General features: G+C 40.9%; 1 protein-coding gene across 1 annotated transcript; it reads left to right on the top strand.

Moving 5' to 3' along the window:
- The first annotated feature begins 11,054 nt into the window (after positions 1-11,054).
- On the top strand, positions 11,055-14,899 carry LOC109908301 (homeobox protein Hox-C1a-like). The gene is given in 3 exon segments (XM_020506920.2): positions 11,055-11,649; positions 14,400-14,713; positions 14,716-14,899. Coding segments are annotated over 3 exon segments (984 nt in total). The 3' UTR covers positions 14,791-14,899.
- Positions 14,900-20,582: the final 5,683 nt, after the last annotated feature.

Raw genomic sequence — 20,582 nt, 5'->3', positions numbered from 1 at the left:
CATGGTAAAGTCTACACTGTTGGTTAGGGGCTTGTAAGTAAGCATTTCACGGTAAAGTCTACACTGTTGGTTAGGGGCTTGTAAGTAAGCATTTCACGGTAAAGTCTACACTGTTGGTTAGGGGCTTGTAAGTAAGCATTTCACGGTAAAGTCTACCCTGTTGGTTAGGGGCTTGTAAGTAAGCATTTCACGGTAAAGTCTACACGTGTTGGTTAGGGGCTTGTAAATAAGCATTTCACGGTAAAGTCTACCCTGTTGGTTAGGGGCTTGTAAGTAAGCATTTCACGGTAAAGTCTACACTGTTGGTTAGGGGCTTGTAAGTAAGCATTTCACAGTAAAGTCTACACTGTTGGTTAGGGGCTTGTAAGTAAGCATTTCACGGTAAAGTCTACCCTGTTGGTTAGGGGCTTGTAAGTAAGCATTTCACGGTAAAGTCTACACTGTTGGTTAGGGGCTTGTAAGTAAGCATTTCACGGTAAAGTCTACAATGTTGGTTAGGGGCTTGTAAGTAAGCATTTCACGGTAAAGTCTACACTGTTGGTTAGGGGCTTGTAAGTAAGCATTTCACGGTAAAGTCTACCCTGTTGGTTAGGGGCTTGTAAGTAAGCATTTCACGGTAAAGTCTACACTGTTGGTTAGGGGCTTGTAAGTAAGCATTTCACGGTAAAGTCTACACTGTTGGTTAGGGGCTTGTAAGTAAGCATTTCACGGTAAAGTCTACACTGTTGGTTAGGGGCTTGTAAGTAAGCATTTCACGGTAAAGTCTACACTGTTGGTTAGGGGCTTGTAAGTAAGCATTTCACGGTAAAGTCTACACTGTTGGTTAGGGGCTTGTAAATAAGCATTTCACGGTAAAGTCTACACTGTTGGTTAGGGGCTTGTAAGTAAGCATTTCACGGTAAAGTCTACACTGTTGGTTAGGGGCTTGTAAGTAAGCATTTCACGGTAAAGTCTACCCTGTTGGTTAGGGGCTTGTAAGTAAGCATTTCACGGTAAAGTCTACCCTGTTGGTTAGGGGCTTGTAAGTAAGCATTTCACGGTAAAGTCTACACTGTTGGTTAGGGGCTTGCAAGTAAGCATTTCACGGTAAAGTCTACACTGTTGGTTAGGGGCTTGTAAGTAAGCATTTCACGGTAAAGTCTACACTGTTGGTTAGGGGCTTGTAAGTAAGCATTTCATGGTAAAGTCTACACTGTTAGTTAGGGGCTTGTAAGTAAGCATTTCATGGTAAAGTCTACACTGTTGGTTAGGGGCTTGTAAATAAGCATTTCACGGTAAAGTCTACACTGTTGGTTAGGGGCTTGTAAGTAAGCATTTCACGGTAAAGTCTACACTGTTAGTTAGGGGCTTGTAAGTAAGCATTTCATGGTAAAGTCTACACTGTTAGTTAGGGGCTTGTAAGTAAGCATTTCATGGTAAAGTCTACACTGTTGGTTAGGGGCTTGTAAGTAAGCATTTCACGGTAAAGTCTACACTGTTGGTTAGGGGCTTGTAAATAAGCATTTCACGGTAAAGTCTACACTGTTGGTTAGGGGCTTGTAAGTAAGCATTTCACGGTAAAGTCTACACTGTTGGTTAGGGGCTTGTAAGTAAGCATTTCACGGTAAAGTCTACACTGTTGGTTAGGGGCTTGTAAGTAAGCATTTCACGGTAAAGTCTACACTGTTGGTTATGGGCTTGTAAGTAAGCATTTCACAGTAAAGTCTACACTGTTGGTTAGGGGCTTGTAAGTAAGCATTTCACGGTAAAGTCTACACTGTTGGTTAGGGGCTTGTAAATAAGCATTTCACGGTAAAGTCTACACTGTTGGTTAGGGGCTTGTAAGTAAGCATTTCACGGTAAAGTCTACACTGTTGGTTAGGGGCTTGTAAGTAAGCATTTCACGGTAAAGTCTACCCTGTTGGTTAGGGGCTTGTAAGTAAGCATTTCACGGTAAAGTCTACACTGTTGGTTAGGGGCTTGTAAGTAAGCATTTCACGGTAAAGTCTACACTGTTGGTTAGGGGCTTGTAAGTAAGCATTTCACGGTAAAGTCTACACTGTTGGTTAGGGGCTTGTAAGTAAGCATTTCATGGTAAAGTCTACACTGTTAGTTAGGGGCTTGTAAGTAAGCATTTCATGGTAAAGTCTACACTGTTGGTTAGGGGCTTGTAAATAAGCATTTCACGGTAAAGTCTACACTGTTGGTTAGGGGCTTGTAAGTAAGCATTTCACGGTAAAGTCTACACTGTTAGTTAGGGGCTTGTAAGTAAGCATTTCATGGTAAAGTCTACACTGTTGGTTAGGGGCTTGTAAGTAAGCATTTCATGGTAAAGTCTACACTGTTGGTTAGGGGCTTGTAAGTAAGCATTTCACGGTAAAGTCTACACTGTTGGTTAGGGGCTTGTAAATAAGCATTTCACGGTAAAGTCTACACTGTTGGTTAGGGGCTTGTAAGTAAGCATTTCACGGTAAAGTCTACACTGTTGGTTAGGGGCTTGTAAGTAAGCATTTCACGGTAAAGTCTACACTGTTGGTTAGGGGCTTGTAAGTAAGCATTTCACGGTAAAGTCTACACTGTTGGTTAGGGGCTTGTAAGTAAGCATTTCACGGTAAAGTCTACACTGTTGGTTAGGGGCTTGTAAGTAAGCATTTCACGGTAAAGTCTACCCTGTTGGTTAGGGGCTTGTAAGTAAGCATTTCATGGTAAAGTCTACACTGTTGGTTAGGGGCTTGTAAGTAAGCATTTCACGGTAAAGTCTACCCTGTTGGTTAGGGGCTTGTAAGTAAGCATTTCACGGTAAAGTCTACACGTGTTGTATTCGGTTTGATAAAGTTTTATTTGATTTGATCCCCTCCGGCGCCAATATTAGAATGACCCAGTGGCCTATGGCCTCATTATTGCAGTCTGTCTTAGATAAAAAGGTACAGTATAATGAAATCGATTGACTCTGAACACAAAACAGAAAATGCAAACCCACTTAATTAAGCATAAAATATGTTCATAGGATTCAAACTTGTACCTTTACAAGAAAGAGAGAAAGCGAGCGAGAGAAAGCGAGCGAGAGAAAGCGAGCGAGAGAAAGCGAGCGAGAGAAAGCGAGCGAGAGAAAGCGAGCGAGAGAAAGAGAGAGAAAGAGAGCGAGAGAAAGAGAGAGAAAGCGAGCGAGAGAAAGCGAGAGAGAGAAAGCGAGCGAGAGAAAGCGAGAGAGAGAAAGCGAGAGAGAGAAAGCGAGCGAGAGAAAGCGAGAGAGAGAAAGCGAGAGAGAGAAAGCGAGCGAGAGAAAGAGAGAGAAAGTGAGACAGAAAGAGAGAGAAAGGGGGCGAGAGAGAGCGAGCGAGAGAAAGAGACTGAGACAAAGAGAGAGAAAGCGAGCGAGAGAAAGCGAGCGAGAGAAAGCGAGAGAGAAAGCGAGCGAGAGAAAGAGAGAGAAAGCGAGCGAGAGAAAGCGAGAGAGAGAAAGAGAGAGAAAGCGAGCGAGAGAAAGCGAGCGAGAGAGAGAAAGCGAGAGAGAGAAAGCGAGCGAGAGAAAGAGAGCGAGAGAAAGTGAGCGAGAGAAAGAAAGAAACCAATCAGGGAGAGATTGAGTGAGAGAGAATAGAAGGCAGGCAGCAGCGTTGGAATCTTTGCATTGTTGCATGTGCTGTGTGAGTAGAACAGATGGAATTTATGGTTGTAATACAGAGCATTGCTTACATGAGGCCTGGCCCAGTATCTGAGGAGCTCTGCTGTGCTCCATCCTAAACATTAAACTTTTAGACATTTAAAACCAGAGACATATCACACTAAACAATTCCACTACAAACACTGTCAGTGCCATTGCAGAATACAAAACAGAATCCAGGTTTAAGAATGCATTACATTATACATTCAGGAACTTGAGGTCAGATTCTAGCAGGCTAGCACTTCAAAACAGAACATCAATTGGTGGTTACATAAAATAAGAGACAGTCAGACTCTCTCCCAAACTGCCCATAACACTTTCAACGTGAGATCGTTCTTGGTGACCATTTTTTTATCATTGTGTTGTTATATTTTCATTAGGTTTATTTTTGGCCAAGCAAGTAACTATTATAACTGTATTATACTTGACTCCTCCAATGATTAACGAGACACTAAACTTCACGGGTGGCCTTTAGCCAATCATGTCTCTCTCTCTTTCTTTCTCTTTCTTGCTCCCTCTCTCTCCATCCCCAGCAGTAATTCCCACTGTTCATGACTCTTTCCAGGTGCTTGTTGCTCAAGAGAGAATTGTTAAGTATCAATTTCCTGTGTCATCTTTATAGGTTGTATTTCTTTGTCTGCTCTGTGGTGTGTAACGGAGCGAAGGAGAGCATCACTCAGGTAGATGGATGATAATAACTCACCTGCTCACCCATCTCACGATTTGACTTCCTGGTTGACCAGACAACTGTTACTGTCATATTTAAGCAAGATCAATTACATTTTAAATGCATCCCAGTTAAGGACAATCTGTGACAATAAAAAAGGTAAAGCCACTGATGAAAGTGTGTCAGACAGTACAGGAAAGGAGTGCTCAGAGTAAACAGAGAGTGTGACCTACTGTACTTGCAGAGTGGTCCTGTGTGGCTCAGTTGGTAAGCGCCTTGCTAAATAGCAATGCTAAGGTTGTGGGTTCAAGTCCCAGAAGCATGATGTACTGTTAAAATTGCTTTTGTTAAGAGAGTTTTCTGACTGGCATCTTTATCTGCCGCTAGAACAAATTGTACAGTTAAATGAAGTTATAATCACACCAATCATCATGGATAAATGTCAACATGTTGATCGCCAGTGATCTTTCAGGAAGGACAGGACATATGATGGAAAGACCAGATGGCTTCACTATACAGCTTCAAAATCAACACATTCTATGGTAAAACATGAAATTAAAAACCAGGCCATTTGTGTTACAAGAATTTGAAAACTATTAATTTCCACAATAAAGGTTTTAAAACGGCTTTGTCTTCCTGTTCATATTCTATTTCCCACATTTAATTGTGTGATTGTGGACAGAGAATGCCATATGGCAATGTGCTGCTATGATGAACACACCGACACACACACACGACACACACACACACGTTGAACCCTTTTCATTTCCGTTAGTAAGTGCTCTGGAAAGAAACAGACAAGTGTGCACAGCAGCTTGTGGGGAAAGGAGATGATGGATGCTTTGTTGTCATGATGTTTGGGATACTGCTTGCTGAGAACCTCTCTGGGGTCCAAGGATCTGTGAAGCATCATACATACATATTGTTGTGAAGCCCCAGAATGTATTCATATTGTTGTGGAACACCAGGATGTATTCACATTGTGGTGGAACACCAGGATGTATTCATATTGTTGTGGAGCATCAGGATGTATTCATAGTGTTGTGGAGCATCAGGATGTATTCATAGTGTTGTGAAGCCCCAGAATGTATTCATATTGTTGTGGAGCATCAGGATGTATTCATATTGTTGTGGAGCATCAGGATGTATTCATATTGTTGTGGAGCATCAGGATGTATTCATATTGTTGTGGAGCATCAGGATGTATTCATATTGTTGTGGAGCATCAGGATGTATTCATATTGTTGTGGAGCATCAGGATGTATTCATATTGTTGTGGAGCATCAGGATGTATTCATATTGTTGTGGAGCATCAGGATGTATTCATATTGTTGTGAAGCCCCAGAATGTATTCATATTGTTGTGAAGCCCCAGAATATATTCATATTGTTGTGGAACACCAGGATGTATTCATATTGTTGTGAAGCCCCAGAATGTATTCATATTGTTGTGAAGCCCCAGAATGTATTCATATTGTTGTGGAACACCAGGATGTATAGATATCATTGTGGAACACCAGAATGTATTCATATTGTTGTGAAGCCCCAGAATGTATTCATATTGTTGTGGAACACCAGGATGTATAGATATCATTGTGGAACACCAGGATGTATAGATATCATTGCGGAACACCAGGATGTATAGATACAGGATGTATAGATATCATTGTGGAACACCAGGATGTTTAGATATTATTGTGGGACACCAGGATGTATAGATATCATTGTGGAACACCTGGATGTATAGATATCATTGTGGAACAACAGGATGTATAGATACAGGATGTATAGATATCATTGTGGAACAACAGGATGTATAGATATCATTGTGGAGCCCCAGGATGTATAGATATCATTATGGAGCCCCAGGATGTATAGATATCATTGTAGAACACCAGGATGTATAGATATCATTGTAGAACACCAGGATGTATAGATATCATTGTGGAGCCCCAGGATGTATAGATATCATTGTAGAACACCAGGATGTATAGATATCATTGTGGAACAACAGGATGTATAGATATCATTATGGAGCCCCAGGATGTATAGATATCATTGTGGAGCCCCAGGATGTATAGATATCATTGTGGAACAACAGGATGTATAGATATCATTGTAGAACACCAGGATGTATAGATATCATTGTAGAACACCAGGATGTATAGATATCATTATGGAGCCCCAGGATGTATAGATATCATTGTGGAGCCCCAGGATGTATTGATATCATTGTGGAGCCCCAGGATGTATAGATATCATTGTGGAGCCCCAGGATGTATTGATATCATTGTGGAGCCCCAGGATGTATAGATATCATTGTGGAGCCCCAGGATGTATAGATATCATTGTGGAGCCCCAGGATGTATAGATATCATTGTGGAGCCCCAGGATGTATAGATATCATTGTGGAGCCCCAGGATGTATAGATATCATTGTGGAGCCCCAGGATGTATTGATATTATTGTGGTGCACCAGGATGTATAGATACAGGATGTATAGATATCATTGTGGAGCCCCAGGATGTATAGATATCATTGTGGAGCCCCAGGATGTATTGATATTATTGTGGTGCACCAGGATGTATAGATACAGGATGTATAGATATCATTGTGGAGCCCCAGGATGTATAGATATCATTGTGGAGCCCCAGGATGTATAGATATCATTGTGGTGCACCAGGATGTATAGATACAGGATGTATAGATATCATTGTGGAGCCCCAGGATGTATAGATATCATTGTGGAGCCCCAGGATGTATAGATATCATTGTGGAGCCCCAGGATGTATTGATATTATTGTGGTGCACCAGGATGCATACATACAGTTGAAATCGGAAGTTAACATACACATTAGCCAAATATATTTAAACTCAGCTTAGTGATCCCCACTAAACAGATTGCTGCAGGCCTCAACACGTATATCACCTAGCTGCTTACACTGCTCGGGTGGGCCCCACTGAGATCCTCACCACTGTACAGATCGCCCAGCTTTAACCGCTCAGCCCCACACTGCATTAAAGGCCGGCTGTGACCTCTCTGGTTGGTGGTGACAGTTATCTGTCATCGCACAGTTAATTCCCAGAGCTCCCAGGGTCGAGAGATGACACATAATGAGTCTTTGACGGTGTTCCTGGGTTAGACCAGGGCCTCATCCTCATCGTGTCAATGTCAGCATCATCACCACTGCAGCATCATTACCGAGCACTGTCAGCAAGGTATGTGTGTGTGTGTGTGTGTGTGTGTGTGTGTGTGTGTGTGTGTGTGTGTGTGTGTGTGTGTGTGTGTGTGTGTGTGTGTGTGTGTGTGTGTGTGTGTGTGTGTGTGTGTGTGTGTGTGTCAGCAGGGTGAGGGGTCAATACAAACCTATAGGAGATGATCCCATCCGGGCATCACCACCACCATGATCCCTGGGCCTCAGCAGTTCAGCTCCTCTATTGACGACAGATCACAGACATCACTGACATCAGAGGATGGAGGAGAAAACTAATTAGCAGTATCAGTTAATCAATAATCCCTGGGGGGGGGGGGGGGCTACTGGTTTGTTTTATTCCAGTTGTATTTTTTAAGCTTGAATCTTTCCCTTCTCCATTCTGAACATGAGCCCAGATTGTTTATCATCACCTGTCCCTGTAAATGTGTCTGTTTTGGGGATACAAGCTGTTGAGAGGGAGACTCCAGATTACTTGTTTTTCTTCCTGGGGTCTATGTGATAATATCACTCCTGTTGCCAGGAAGTGTACAACCACTTGTATTTACGCCACTGAAAAGATGGTTGCACTTTTTCCTTGTAAAAAAAACTATTTTTAATTTGTCCAGTGGCTACTGGGATCATTATTATTTTTCATTCAACAATGACATGTATTTCCATGAAGGAAGAGGAGAGATGCTCATACCACTTTTTTTCTTTATATCCCTGCAAGCCCCTTTCCTCCTCCCTCTGATGAAAGCCGTTAGAGAAATACAATTTCTAATATCTCCACACAGGTCTACGATCGACTGAAAACAAATTTATATTCAGGCGGTAAACAGAACGAGTTTTATTTATTGAGTGTAGGGGAGAGAAACAGGCTAGCGTGTGAACCCTGGGTAACCTCGCGAGCTGACAACAAGATGGATAAGTGTTGCATGCAAATGCGCGGAGGGAAGGAATATATCGCACTCAGTCATTCAGCTCATCGCTGCCTGTAGAATTCCATTACCTCCCCCAGCTGCGACCGGGTTTCAGGGGTGTAGTCTATAGAAGGTTGTATGCCGTTATAGGCCTAAATCGTTGATTATATAGAATTGCTTTGTAATTACTGTTGTGGATAAATATGATGTGATCAGGTTAGTGATATGGTCTTTGATAGAAAATAATGTTATATGTGATAATAATAATTTAAACAAAAATGCAGATTGCAAATACAATGAATAACAAGAAAACAAGAACAGCATAGTAACAATGATATATGCTTTATAATAATCATAATAATACGATAATTAGTAGGCCTACAATAATACAAATAAACAAACCATTACTTTATTGCAATGTTGGTGTACCGGTATATGTTATATTACACACTAAACACACTAAACTCAAGACTATCCACAAATTAATTTGAAGGAGAAAAAAACTAAAGTTTTGTGGCATCCCCACCTACTTCGGTCTCACCCAGTCAATATCTGGAGCGCAACAGACATGATTACTTTATCATTAATAACGTTGTAATTATCTTTATTTCTAAATACAATACAATACAACAATACAATTGTGTAACCTTTCTAAATTATTTTGTTCACGAGCTAATACTAATATGTTTTCTCATGTTATGTGAATGTGGTGGTATAGATTTTTCTATGTAATCTGAAAATATACAAATTTAATGTAAAGGGCAATTAAACAGGTTTAGCTCTGCTTGTAGTACAATGAAATGAGGATAAGCGTCTAGGAATATACACGTAACTATGGGAATTATATCGGATGAACCAAATGGAATATACACGTAACTATGGGAATTATATCGGATGAACCAAATGGAATATACACGTAACTATGGGAATTATATCGGATGAACAAAATGGAATATACACGTAACTATGGGAATTATATCGGATGAACCAAATGGAATATACACGTAACTATGGGAATTATATCGGATGAACCAAATGGAATATACACGTAACTATGGGAATTATATCGGATGAACAAAATGGAATATACACGTAACTATGGGAATTATATCGGATGAACCAAATGGAATATACACGTAACTATGGGAATTATATCGGATGAACAAAATGGAATATAAAGTTTGATGTTGTATTCCTTTATTTATTGAATTAGCACTTTTACAATTTCCCATGAAAATATACTTTACTGTCGAGAAAAAGGCTTGCTGTGTTTGTGGAATAGTAAAGATCAAGTCCTATTTATCTGAAATAACAGCATTGAATGTGCAATATTGACATAGTTAGATCATTTATAGTTACTAACTTTATATTAGTTTAGCATCCCATTTCATTAAGTAAACTGTGTAGAGGCTGCATAGCTAATTGTCGGTAATTGGGAACACAAACCGGAACGTGCATGTCCACCTGTCACCACCGATGTTCCTAGTTATTCGGAGACTATTGACAGTTCCGATGCCAGTGGGTAGCCTAGCGGTTAAGAGCATTGGGTCAGTAACGGAAAAGTCGCTGGTTCGAATCCCCCAGCTGACTAGGTTAATCTGTCGATGTGCCCTCGAACTAGGCACTTAACCCTAAATGCTCCTGCAAGTCGCTCAAGATAAAAGGGTCTGCTAAATGACTAACGTGTAAATGTCAGTAAAGATCTCAACAGCCACGGTCACGACCTTTGAACCCATTAAGTGTGTCTTTCACATGACCTTTAGCCCTGCACTGATCACGGCCTCTGCTGCTGAAGAAACCATAATTGTGTACGAGACTAATGTCAATCAATGACTAGTCTGGATTCCCTTAGTCTATTATATTTTGAGGGTTTTTGTATAATGAACGGCTTAGGCCTATATTCCTATTGGCAAACATTTAAATCCAGGACCTGCTAACAAATTTCATTACTTTCATTGGACCTTAAAACCAGTTATAAAAAAACATCTAGCCCTAATCGTTAATAATTGATAACAACAAAGCTGGCATGATAGTCACAAAGTTGGTAGATCACCGCAGGCCTGCAGCACTGTGTGGTACAAACATACCACAGCTGACGTCATCTTACCTGTGCCTGTTTTAAAAACGAGCAGTGATACTTTGATGAAAGCCAGACTTCCGAAGCGTCGGTCCATCGTCTTAGCAAACTTGACTTACTTGTTTCTCCATATCCCAGTCCTATTTGATGACCAAGTACCTCTTCTATGTCCATCTAATGTGTAAATCCTACTCATTTAAACAGCCCTGTTTGAGAAAAGAAAGTTACCATGAACGATGGGGACTAAACAGCTATTGTCTGCTGTACTGGAGTTTGTTAATTTGACCACATGAAATGAGTCTACAACTTGATTGGCTTGATTAATCATTGTGTTGTCCCCGGTGGATGACATAGATGTCCATCTATTGGCCAAGACCAAGAGGGCACGTCATCTCCATCAATCAGAGATCGAATTTCTCCAGGGCATGTCCCTCTGACTGTCTATGGTCGCTATCTCGGTCATCCATGCGTTATTGGGTGTTAGCTAGAGGCCACCCGTCCATGTGTCCTATAACCGTCCTATAACCGTTTAACCGATCCAATGTGTAGGTGATAATGAATTTGTATCAAGAGTTAACGTGCGATGGGGAGAGTAGCGCTCTGTTCGCAGGGGGACACCGACCAGGGGAGGTCAGGATAGGTGACTTGGGCCAGATCATTTCTCCAGAACTTGGAGCTGGCAATGAGGGTAACTCTTTATCAGAGGGTGACCCGGGATATTCATTACAACACAGTTACCCGTATTTCTCCGGTGCCAATTCTGCGACCGACTGCACGGTAACTCAGCTACCAGTCTACTCAGGCTCGAGCAGCTCTCCTCTGACACAGAGTCAGGGCTTTTCAACCACGCCACCGGCCTGCATTCACTACTCTCGTCTCCCCTCCTACCTCCGGGTGCAAGAACACGACTTCCCGGGACTTGGATACTCCTCTTCCACACACATCACCGGGACTGAGGCGCTAGCGCACGCAGAATTCGGGTCTATAAATGCGCACATTAAAATCTACACTCACGATGGGTCTAATGTTCACTTTGCTGTTGTGGACAGTAGCTCTCACTCCGACCCCAAGTGTAAGGTACCCGAACTAAGTCACAGGAGCAAAACTTTTGATTGGATGAACGTGAAGAAGAGAAGTCAAGTCCGGACGGGTAAGTTTTGGAGTTTACATTTCCATTTGGAAAGACAATAAGCATCTTATTGACAAACTACTTTTTAAACATTGTATTTATTGTTGATACGAAAAACAATAGCACCTATAAACTTTTAGTAAACTGCCCATTGATTCATCAACATAGCCTACTATTGGAAAGTATACATTTTAATGTGCCATATTCACAATTCAGTATGAAGGACAGTGCTGTGCTGTGAGAAAGTACAGTCTAGGCGACTGTGCAACGGGCAACAAAGTGTGACGTGTTCGAGCGTGGATGAAGTTTCGTAAAGTCGCTCAACATCATCAACAAAAAAAAAAAAATAAGAAAATGATACATTTGTATGCATGTAACCTATTTTTCAGCAGTGATGGCTCAAAATGTACAAATACATGCATACTTGTGAATTTACCTTTAACAAAACTTCCAGCAAAAATATTAATATGATAACTGTAATACTTACGATTCCTGAATCAGCCTACTACAATAACCATATGTGACAATTGAACTATGTATTCTACCCGGATTGGGATCATCGGAATGGACTGGGATGCGGGCAGGGGAGGCTGGGCGAGGTGTACATGGTTATTATACAGTATAGGCCAACTTGCCTCTCTCTACCTATTGGGCGCAGAAAAAGGGTGGAGATATTTCCCACACTATAACACAATAGAAGTGAATCAAATAAAATAATATAATAGAATGAAATATAATAGCTATCCACGTGCTTTGCTTTCACATCATTGTGCTCTGACAATGCAATATTGCCTGAGCGTGCAGTGTGCAATGCTGCTAATCTTAAATTTTGTCAAACGCACTCCCTATAACGTTAGTAACATTAGAGCTCTCTGCCTATTGATTATCTGTCTGTACAGTAATGAGAGCCTTGTGTATTGATCTCAGTGCCCAGCACCTTTACATGTGTCCGTTTTAACATAATCATTGTCACATATCATCAGTCCATCAACATCTCATGAGCCTTTACTGTGACACTCAGCATAAACGTTCTGATTTCACAGAAATTAGATCATACAACTCATGTAGAATACGTGGTATATTTTTAAAAAATACCTTGAGTATCTTGACATTGCCCATTAAAAGTAATTTCTCATCCTGACAAAAAGATGTCGTCTCACAAGACCTCACAGCACAATATCTAAATCTGAGTATCCAGTGTGAGGTGAAAAGGGAAAACTGTGAGCTCACAGCCTTCGGAAGAAGTGCATCTCAAACACATCTGAATAAAGGGATGCTTTATTGGGGTGATATGGACCCAATAGAGATCCTTCTGTCTGGCTCTATTATGATGTGCAATCTGGGCCTGTATTCACAAAGCGCCTCAGAATAGGAGTGCTGATCTAGGATCAGTTTGCCTTTTTGACCACCATGAATACAAATGATATGGACAGGGGGAACGCTTCATGAATACGGGCTCCAGAGTTTGAAGATGACCTTCTTTGTTGTCCATCTCAGAGACATAAGAATACAGCGGAACAATTAATGCTGTCGACGCTTATCAGTTGGTACCAGGCTGACAGTTCATATAGTCACCACATATGTCTTCATTTATATTGATTGTTTATGTTGCTTGCCGGGACTGCTATCAATGTCCTCTAGCCAGCGTTCTAAGCTATCATACAAACAGCTGTAAAGATATTGATATAGTATCTGTAAGGATGATTTCCAGGGTTGGAGTAGATCTCTTTAGCGCCACATTGTTAGCAGTAGTATGATTAGTGACAGCAGCAGCAACGTTTCAGGGGGGTATATTAGTCTTGGCACGAAGCAAAGCATCCCTATGTTCTCTCTTGCATAAAGGCCTATCACCCCTCTGCCTCTTGATCTGCTGGTACAGTGTATATACTCCCAGTGTGTCATTCTTCGATTATGCTCTGACAGCACCTGAATTACTGTGGGCAGGATGCCCAGATGGCTGAGGCAATGTGTATCGATCTCGCTCTCTCTCTGACTCTCTCTCTCCCTCCTTATCGTCTTTTTCTCTCTCTCTCCTTGGCTGGGAAGGCCTCGGCTCGGCGGCTTGCCCTGGCTCTGCTGGCTGGCTATTCCTCAAATATTTTCATTTTACGCCTTGTGGCCAGCGCCAATTTCTATTATCTTAGACGTCATTAATCAGAATGTGATTATCTATTCATGAGAGCCAAAGCGCTTATTTACTTACTGTACTGTTTTGTCTGTCGAGGTTTTTTGATATCCACTATTGGCTACTGCACTCTCATTTCAGGTTAGGTTTGGTAGCCTCTGTATATGTAACGTGTCTCTGACATTCTTCTTTGTCTAAAACATGGATGTCAACATTTATCATATGAGCTTTCTGTTCTCTCTGATATAGGCCCTGTTAGATAGCCTATACCTGTACTGTGATATACGTTATTACATCCAACACCTGTCCTCGTGGTACAGATACAACAGTATCAGGAACTTCACAGCTGAATGTTTGGCACAAGAGCATGTGAATGTGGCGCTAGAGCCAAGTTTCCCCCGCGCAATCATCTACTCCAATTTATGGATGTTAATACACTTAACCAATGAACTGAATTAACCAATTTAATATATGTTTTATAAGTAATTGTGATTGATATAAACCGGTAGTGATTGATATAAACCGGTAGTGATTGATATAAACCGGTAGTCATACATTTTGTACTGTCTATATTTTATGGCTGGGTTACTTCATTGAATTCAACCGATATATTTATACTATACCTGTGTTTGAACTGTCTTTTCAGCCAAGATGCACATGGCCTGTGGATTAAGTATAGTCGCTCCGGGCGTCAGTATGGACAGAGGAGGTGGAGGTAACCACAGCATTCCCACCGATGGGCATCATATTACCGCTAACGGGGTACTAAGGACCAATTTCACCACCAAACAGCTCACAGAGCTCGAGAAGGAGTTCCACTTCAACAAGTACCTGACGCGAGCCAGACGCGTGGAGATCGCGAGTGCCCTGCAACTGAGCGAGACGCAGGTGAAGATTTGGTTCCAGAACCGGCGCATGAAACAGAAGAAATTAATGCGCGAGGGTCTTCTCCCGGTGGCCCCTTCCGTGTCCTCGAGCTGCTCAGAAAGCTCACGCTCCAACAGCCTGGACACTTATTCCTCTCCTGGACAACTTGAACCGACCTCATGCTCTCCCAAACACCTGCCGCCCATTAACACTCAACTAGAGGAACTGTCTCATGCATTACAAAACAAGGTGTGTAATAGTGGCAGACAGTATCATCAACACGCAGGTTCTTTGATTCTCCATTAGGAGGAATTTCTTCCTAATTGGTTAATCAGGGTCATGTTGTTTTTCACACAAAAAAACAACACGGAAAGCAGGGTAAGTTTTGTGAACTCCAGAATGTGTTATTGTAAGTGTTTGAGTCAGTGATTCCTCATTTTAGGGGCGCATGTAGGCCTACCTGAGACTTTTCATTGGAGTAGCCTATTCAAGAGGACATTTGAGTTGCGCTCGCTTGTCAGGTGAAATGATATAATGATTATTGCACTTTATGAGTTCATATCAAATAACATAACTTTATTCAGACAATCAATATTATTATATTTATTTGTGTATTTAGTAGGCCTACTAAACTTGATTTAGTTATTTATTGTCTCTTGCATGTCATTAAAGCATCACTGCATTAACGTTGTGGCCAGCTCTTTCTTCGGTACAGCCTACTTCAAATATTTTGGACTAAAAAGCCTACATTTCCGTCAGGGTTTATCTTGTTTTAAAATAATATCCAATTCATTTAAAATTTTCGAGCGAGTTTCAAGTATCGCATAAGGCTGAAAGCTTTTTCCAAAATAATGTATATCAATAGCCTATCTAAAGTACATGTCTTTTGTTTATACGCATTTTGAATAACTTACAAGTGATTTGAATTGTAATATGTTATATTGACCTATTTCAAATATGTATTTTTGCATTTCTTTTTCTTTCTCTATTCAACATTGTTGGTTCCTCTCTCTTTCTCTCTCTCTCTCTCTCTCACTCTCTCTCTCTCTCTCTCTCTCCCTCTCTCTCTCTCTCTCTCTCTCTCTCTCTCTCTCTCTCTCTCTCTCTCTCTCTCTCTCTCACTCTCTCTCTCTCTCCCTCTCTCTCTCTCTCTCTCTCTCTCTCTCGTTTCACTTTCACCCGTTGTTTTTCTTTTTCTCAATGGTTTTAATTATCCCGCCAGCACTGAAGGATTCATGTGGTAATTGACTGATAGATCTATTGACTGGCAGGTTTAATGCATTGATCAAAGTTAATCATACCATTTGAATCAAATATTTGAACGCATTTCAACGGAACTGCGAGAGCAAATGATGGTAGAATCCTCTTTCCTAAACTAGTGAGCTATAGCCTAATCATAAACATATTTCAGAAAATAAGAATCCACTTCTTGAATATTTTTTTACAGTTTGAACACTCATGGTTCGACGATAAAACGCTCTCTAAAATGTCATGTTCTCTTATAAATGAACAAATGAATTGCCTGGGCACGCACGACACCTCTGAAATGCATTCGGTAGAGATTCGTTTAATGCCTCATAAAAACGTTATTAATGGTGTAACAGGTTATCCGGGGTGTTCATGTATAGGACTTATAGCTTAATGTCACCTTTAAAACCACACAAGTGATAAACCATTTTTTTGTTGAAATATCGAATACGCTCCTAATTTAATTTAGTAGATTAGTTTTTGTGTGTGTTATTTATCACCAGTAAATGTGGTGCAGGGCTGAAAATTACAAAACAATTGGAAACACGGAATTGCTTCATTTACTTGGTGTAAACTATTGGCCTACTTACCAGTGCCTTCATTTAAATTAATTGCAAGTGTAGACAATTGTACTTGTATTTTGGGATTTTCAATGCATATTTTTTTTACATGAATGAATATGCCACTATTATAGAGTTATTATGGACACATGCACATAAGTTTGTGCAAGTCATGCTAATGTATGCAGTTACTCCAGAGTTCAACTCTGACCCGGTGACCTTCAACATGCCTACAGACGACAGTGATCTGGTCAGTGAGTCAAGGAGAGAAAGATGATCCTTCATCTGGGTGACCTCAGAGGCTCACAAGCTTTTTGGCTTTTTCAACAAGGAAAAAACTTTTGTTCAGGACAATATTTCATCCAGCATTGAAACGGCCCGAGAAGAATAGTATTCTATAGCCTGATACTAGAGCACTATTCATTTTACTATAATTATGGATCTGTTACGATCATGCTTATTTTTTGATAACATTCCATTTTGTAGTCCTTGTTATGCAACAATTTCATATGGAAATGATGTATTCAGTATGCTCCTCCATTGCATGTCAACAGTTAATCGACAAAAACGTATTGCCTCCTTTGTCAAATAATTCTGCCAAAAGTGCTCCCTACAGCCATTTTTTAGTTAATTAGTTTTCACCTACAATAACTTGAAAAAAACAATGAAACTATACAGACTTAATTCATAAAGCTGAAGTCTAATGCCTTTAATGCCTTATGACCTGAGAAAGATGAGCTTGGATGAATCAATGGGAGGATAACTGTGCAACCTCAGGCAGTGCACAGTACCATATTTATTTTTATATTTTACACAGTAATTTAAAGTAATTTAAATACACACCATTAGTTTTGCTTCCTGCAATAATACATGATGACCATATTAGGAATGCTATAAGGAATTCGTTTTTTTCAAACAAAGTTACAAAATGTACTCACTATTACAGTGTGATGTTGATGATGATGATGTTTCTGATGTACATGATAAAGATGATAATGATGATTATGATTTTTATGCACTGTTATTTGACTCAATTAATGGACTTTAACCTTGTTAAATATGCCCCCATATCTCCTGGACACAGAGGCACTGCACAGCTAGCAATAACTGGTTTTAAGCATCTGTACATATATCCTTGAGCTCCTGAAAACACCTTATTAGTCGTCCTCTGACAGTTTCAGCATTGGGCTGCCTGCCTGTCAATTGATGAGAGCACCTTTGCAATTTTGTGTAGACTGACATTTAGTTTGAAACCATTCAACCATTGTTGTCTGATGGATCATTACTCCTCTTTCCTCTCTTTTCCCAAGATGCACAGCTCACTCATCACAGTGACAGCTCTGTCATACTCTGACACTAGTATTAATAAGGGTTCTATTCAAAATGTGCCTTGATAAGGTTGAATCCAGTCAAAACGTTTTATATTGCATAGTGAGTTCAACACGTTTTATATTGCATAGTGAGTTCAACACGTTTTATATTGCATAGTGAGTTCAACACGTTTTATATTGCATAGTGAGTTCAACACGTTTTATATTGCATAGTGAGTTCAACACGTTTTATATTGCATAGTGAGTTCAACACGTTTTATATTGCATAGTGAGTTCAACACGTTTTATATTGCATAGTGAGTTCAACACGTTTTATATTGCATAGTGAGTTCAACACGTTTTATATTGCAAGCATTCAGAGACATATCTAAAGTTATACCATAAATCCTTGAGTTTTTCCGGGACCAAATGGCTATAATAGGAGCCTTGCAATTATTCCGGTTATAGCAATATTGACACCTGTTCTCATGCTTACGACCCCAATAGCATTAGACACCGTAACTCATTTAAATGCAGAATGATTCAGAGGCATGTTGCATTACTTTTGCATTTACATGTGTAAGTGATTTCTTACTTGCTTATTGTAATTAATTAATTCAGTAAACCTAGTATTAACATAATGCATAATGTACATGCAATAAGTGTACTCTGAAATTACATCAATTTAAACATTTCATTGCTACTAATGAATTTAAATAAATACGGTGTCCTGGGGTTTCTCTCTCTCTCTCTCTCTCTCTCTCTCTCTCTCCTCTCTCTCTCTCTCTCTCTCTCTCTCTCTCTCTCTCTCTCTCTCTCTCTCTCTCTCTCTCTCTCTCTCTCTCTCTCTCTCTCTCTCTCTCTCTCTCTCTCTCTCTCTCAGCTATCCTATGTTTGTTTGACAATTGATTATTCAAAGCAGCGATAAACATACAACACCAATAATCATATGCACACACATACACACATGCACACACACACCCACACCACAGTTCTTGCTTCTCCTTTCCTCTTCTCCTCCTCCTCCTCCTCCTCCTCCTCCTCCTCCTCCTCCTCCTCCTCCTCCTCCTCCTCCTCCTCCAGGGACCAGGTGTTTGGGGACAGCTTACAGTCTCAGCGTATTTCTGTATATAAAGAAAACAGCAGCGCTCAGCACTTCTGGCTGCCGGACCAGGGAAATGTCCTCTTGGACAGGTCTGCGATCAAGTCATCTCAAGGTAGAGGTAGAGCGAGGAAGAGAGAGGTAGAGCGAGGAAGAGAGAAAGAGAGAGAGGAGGGAGAGAGAGAAAGGAGGGATGCACACAGAGGTGAAACTATGTCAAGGTTGCATGTTTATTGCATAGGAATTCTCCTGTTATTTCCGCACACAGACATTGAATAGAGACAGGTTTGTCTCTGAGCCTTAGACGAAGCAGTTGGCTGCAGGCTCAGAAAGGATTTCTCCTCTCTTCAGGAAAACACACATCAGTAAAATGAATGGATGTCACAGCAGATTGTGTGTGCGGAGCTACTGACCTCTATCCTACAGCTCTGTTTACATTGGTGCTACTGACCTCTATCCTACAGCTCTGTTTACATTGGAGCTACTGACCTCTATCCTACAGCTCTGTTTACATTGGTGCTACTGACCTCTATCCTACAGCTCTGTTTACATTGGTGCTACTGACCTCTATCCTACAGCTCTGTTTACATTGGTGCTACTGACCTCTATCCTACAGCTCTGTTTACATTGGTGCTACTGACCTCTATCCTACAGCTCTGTTTACATTGGTGCTACTGACCTCTATCCTACAGCTCTGTTTACATTGGTGCTACTGACCTCTATCCTACAGCTCTGTTTACATTGGTGCTACTGACCTCTATCCTACAGCTCTGTTTTCATTGGTGCTACTGACCTCTATCCTACAGATCTGTTTATATTGGTGCTACTGACCTCTATTCTACAGCTCTGTTTACATTGGTGCTCCTGACCTCTATCCTACAGCTCTGTTTACATTGGTGCTACTGACCTCTATCCTACAGCTCTGTTTACATTGGAGCTACTGACCTCTATCCTACAGCTCTGTTTACATTGGTGCTACTGACCTCTATCCTACAGCTCTGTTTACATTGGAGCTACTGACCTCTATCCTACAGCTCTGTTTACATTGGTGCTACTGACCTCTATCCTACAGCTCTGTTTACATTGGAGCTACTGACCTCTATCCTACATCTCTGTTTACATTGGAGCTACTGACCTCTATCCTACAGCTCTGATTACATTGGAGCTACTGACCTCTATCCTACAGCTCTGTTTACATTGGAGCTACTGACCTCTATCCTACAGCTCTGTTTACATTATAGCTACTGACCTCTATCCTACAGCTCTGATTACATTGGAGCTACTGACCTCTATCCTACAGCTCTGTTTACATTAGAGCTACTGACCTCTATCCTACAGCTCTGTTTACATTGGAGCTACTGACCTCTATCCTACAGCTCTGTTTACATTGGAGCTACTGACCTCTATCCTACAGCTCTGTTTACATTGGTGCTACTGACCTCTATCCTACAGCTCTGTTTACATTGGAGCTACTGACCTCTATCCTACAGCTCTGTTTACATTGGTGCTACTGACCTCTATCCTACAGATCTGTTTATATTGGAGCTACTGACCTCTATCCTACAGCTCTGTTTACATTAGAGCTACTGACCTCTATCCTACAGCTCTGATTACATTGGAGCTACTGACCTCTATCCTACAGATCTGTTTATATTGGAGCTACTGACCTCTATCCTACAGCTCTGATTACATTGGAGCTACTGACCTCTATCCTACAGCTCTGTTTACATTAGAGCTAGTGA

Source organism: Oncorhynchus kisutch, linkage group LG17 (assembly GCF_002021735.2).
Source record: "Oncorhynchus kisutch isolate 150728-3 linkage group LG17, Okis_V2, whole genome shotgun sequence".
Classification (NCBI taxonomy): domain Eukaryota; kingdom Metazoa; phylum Chordata; class Actinopteri; order Salmoniformes; family Salmonidae; genus Oncorhynchus; species Oncorhynchus kisutch.
The sequence above is the reverse complement of the archived record's forward strand: the minus strand, read 5'-3'. Positions and strand labels throughout refer to the sequence as shown.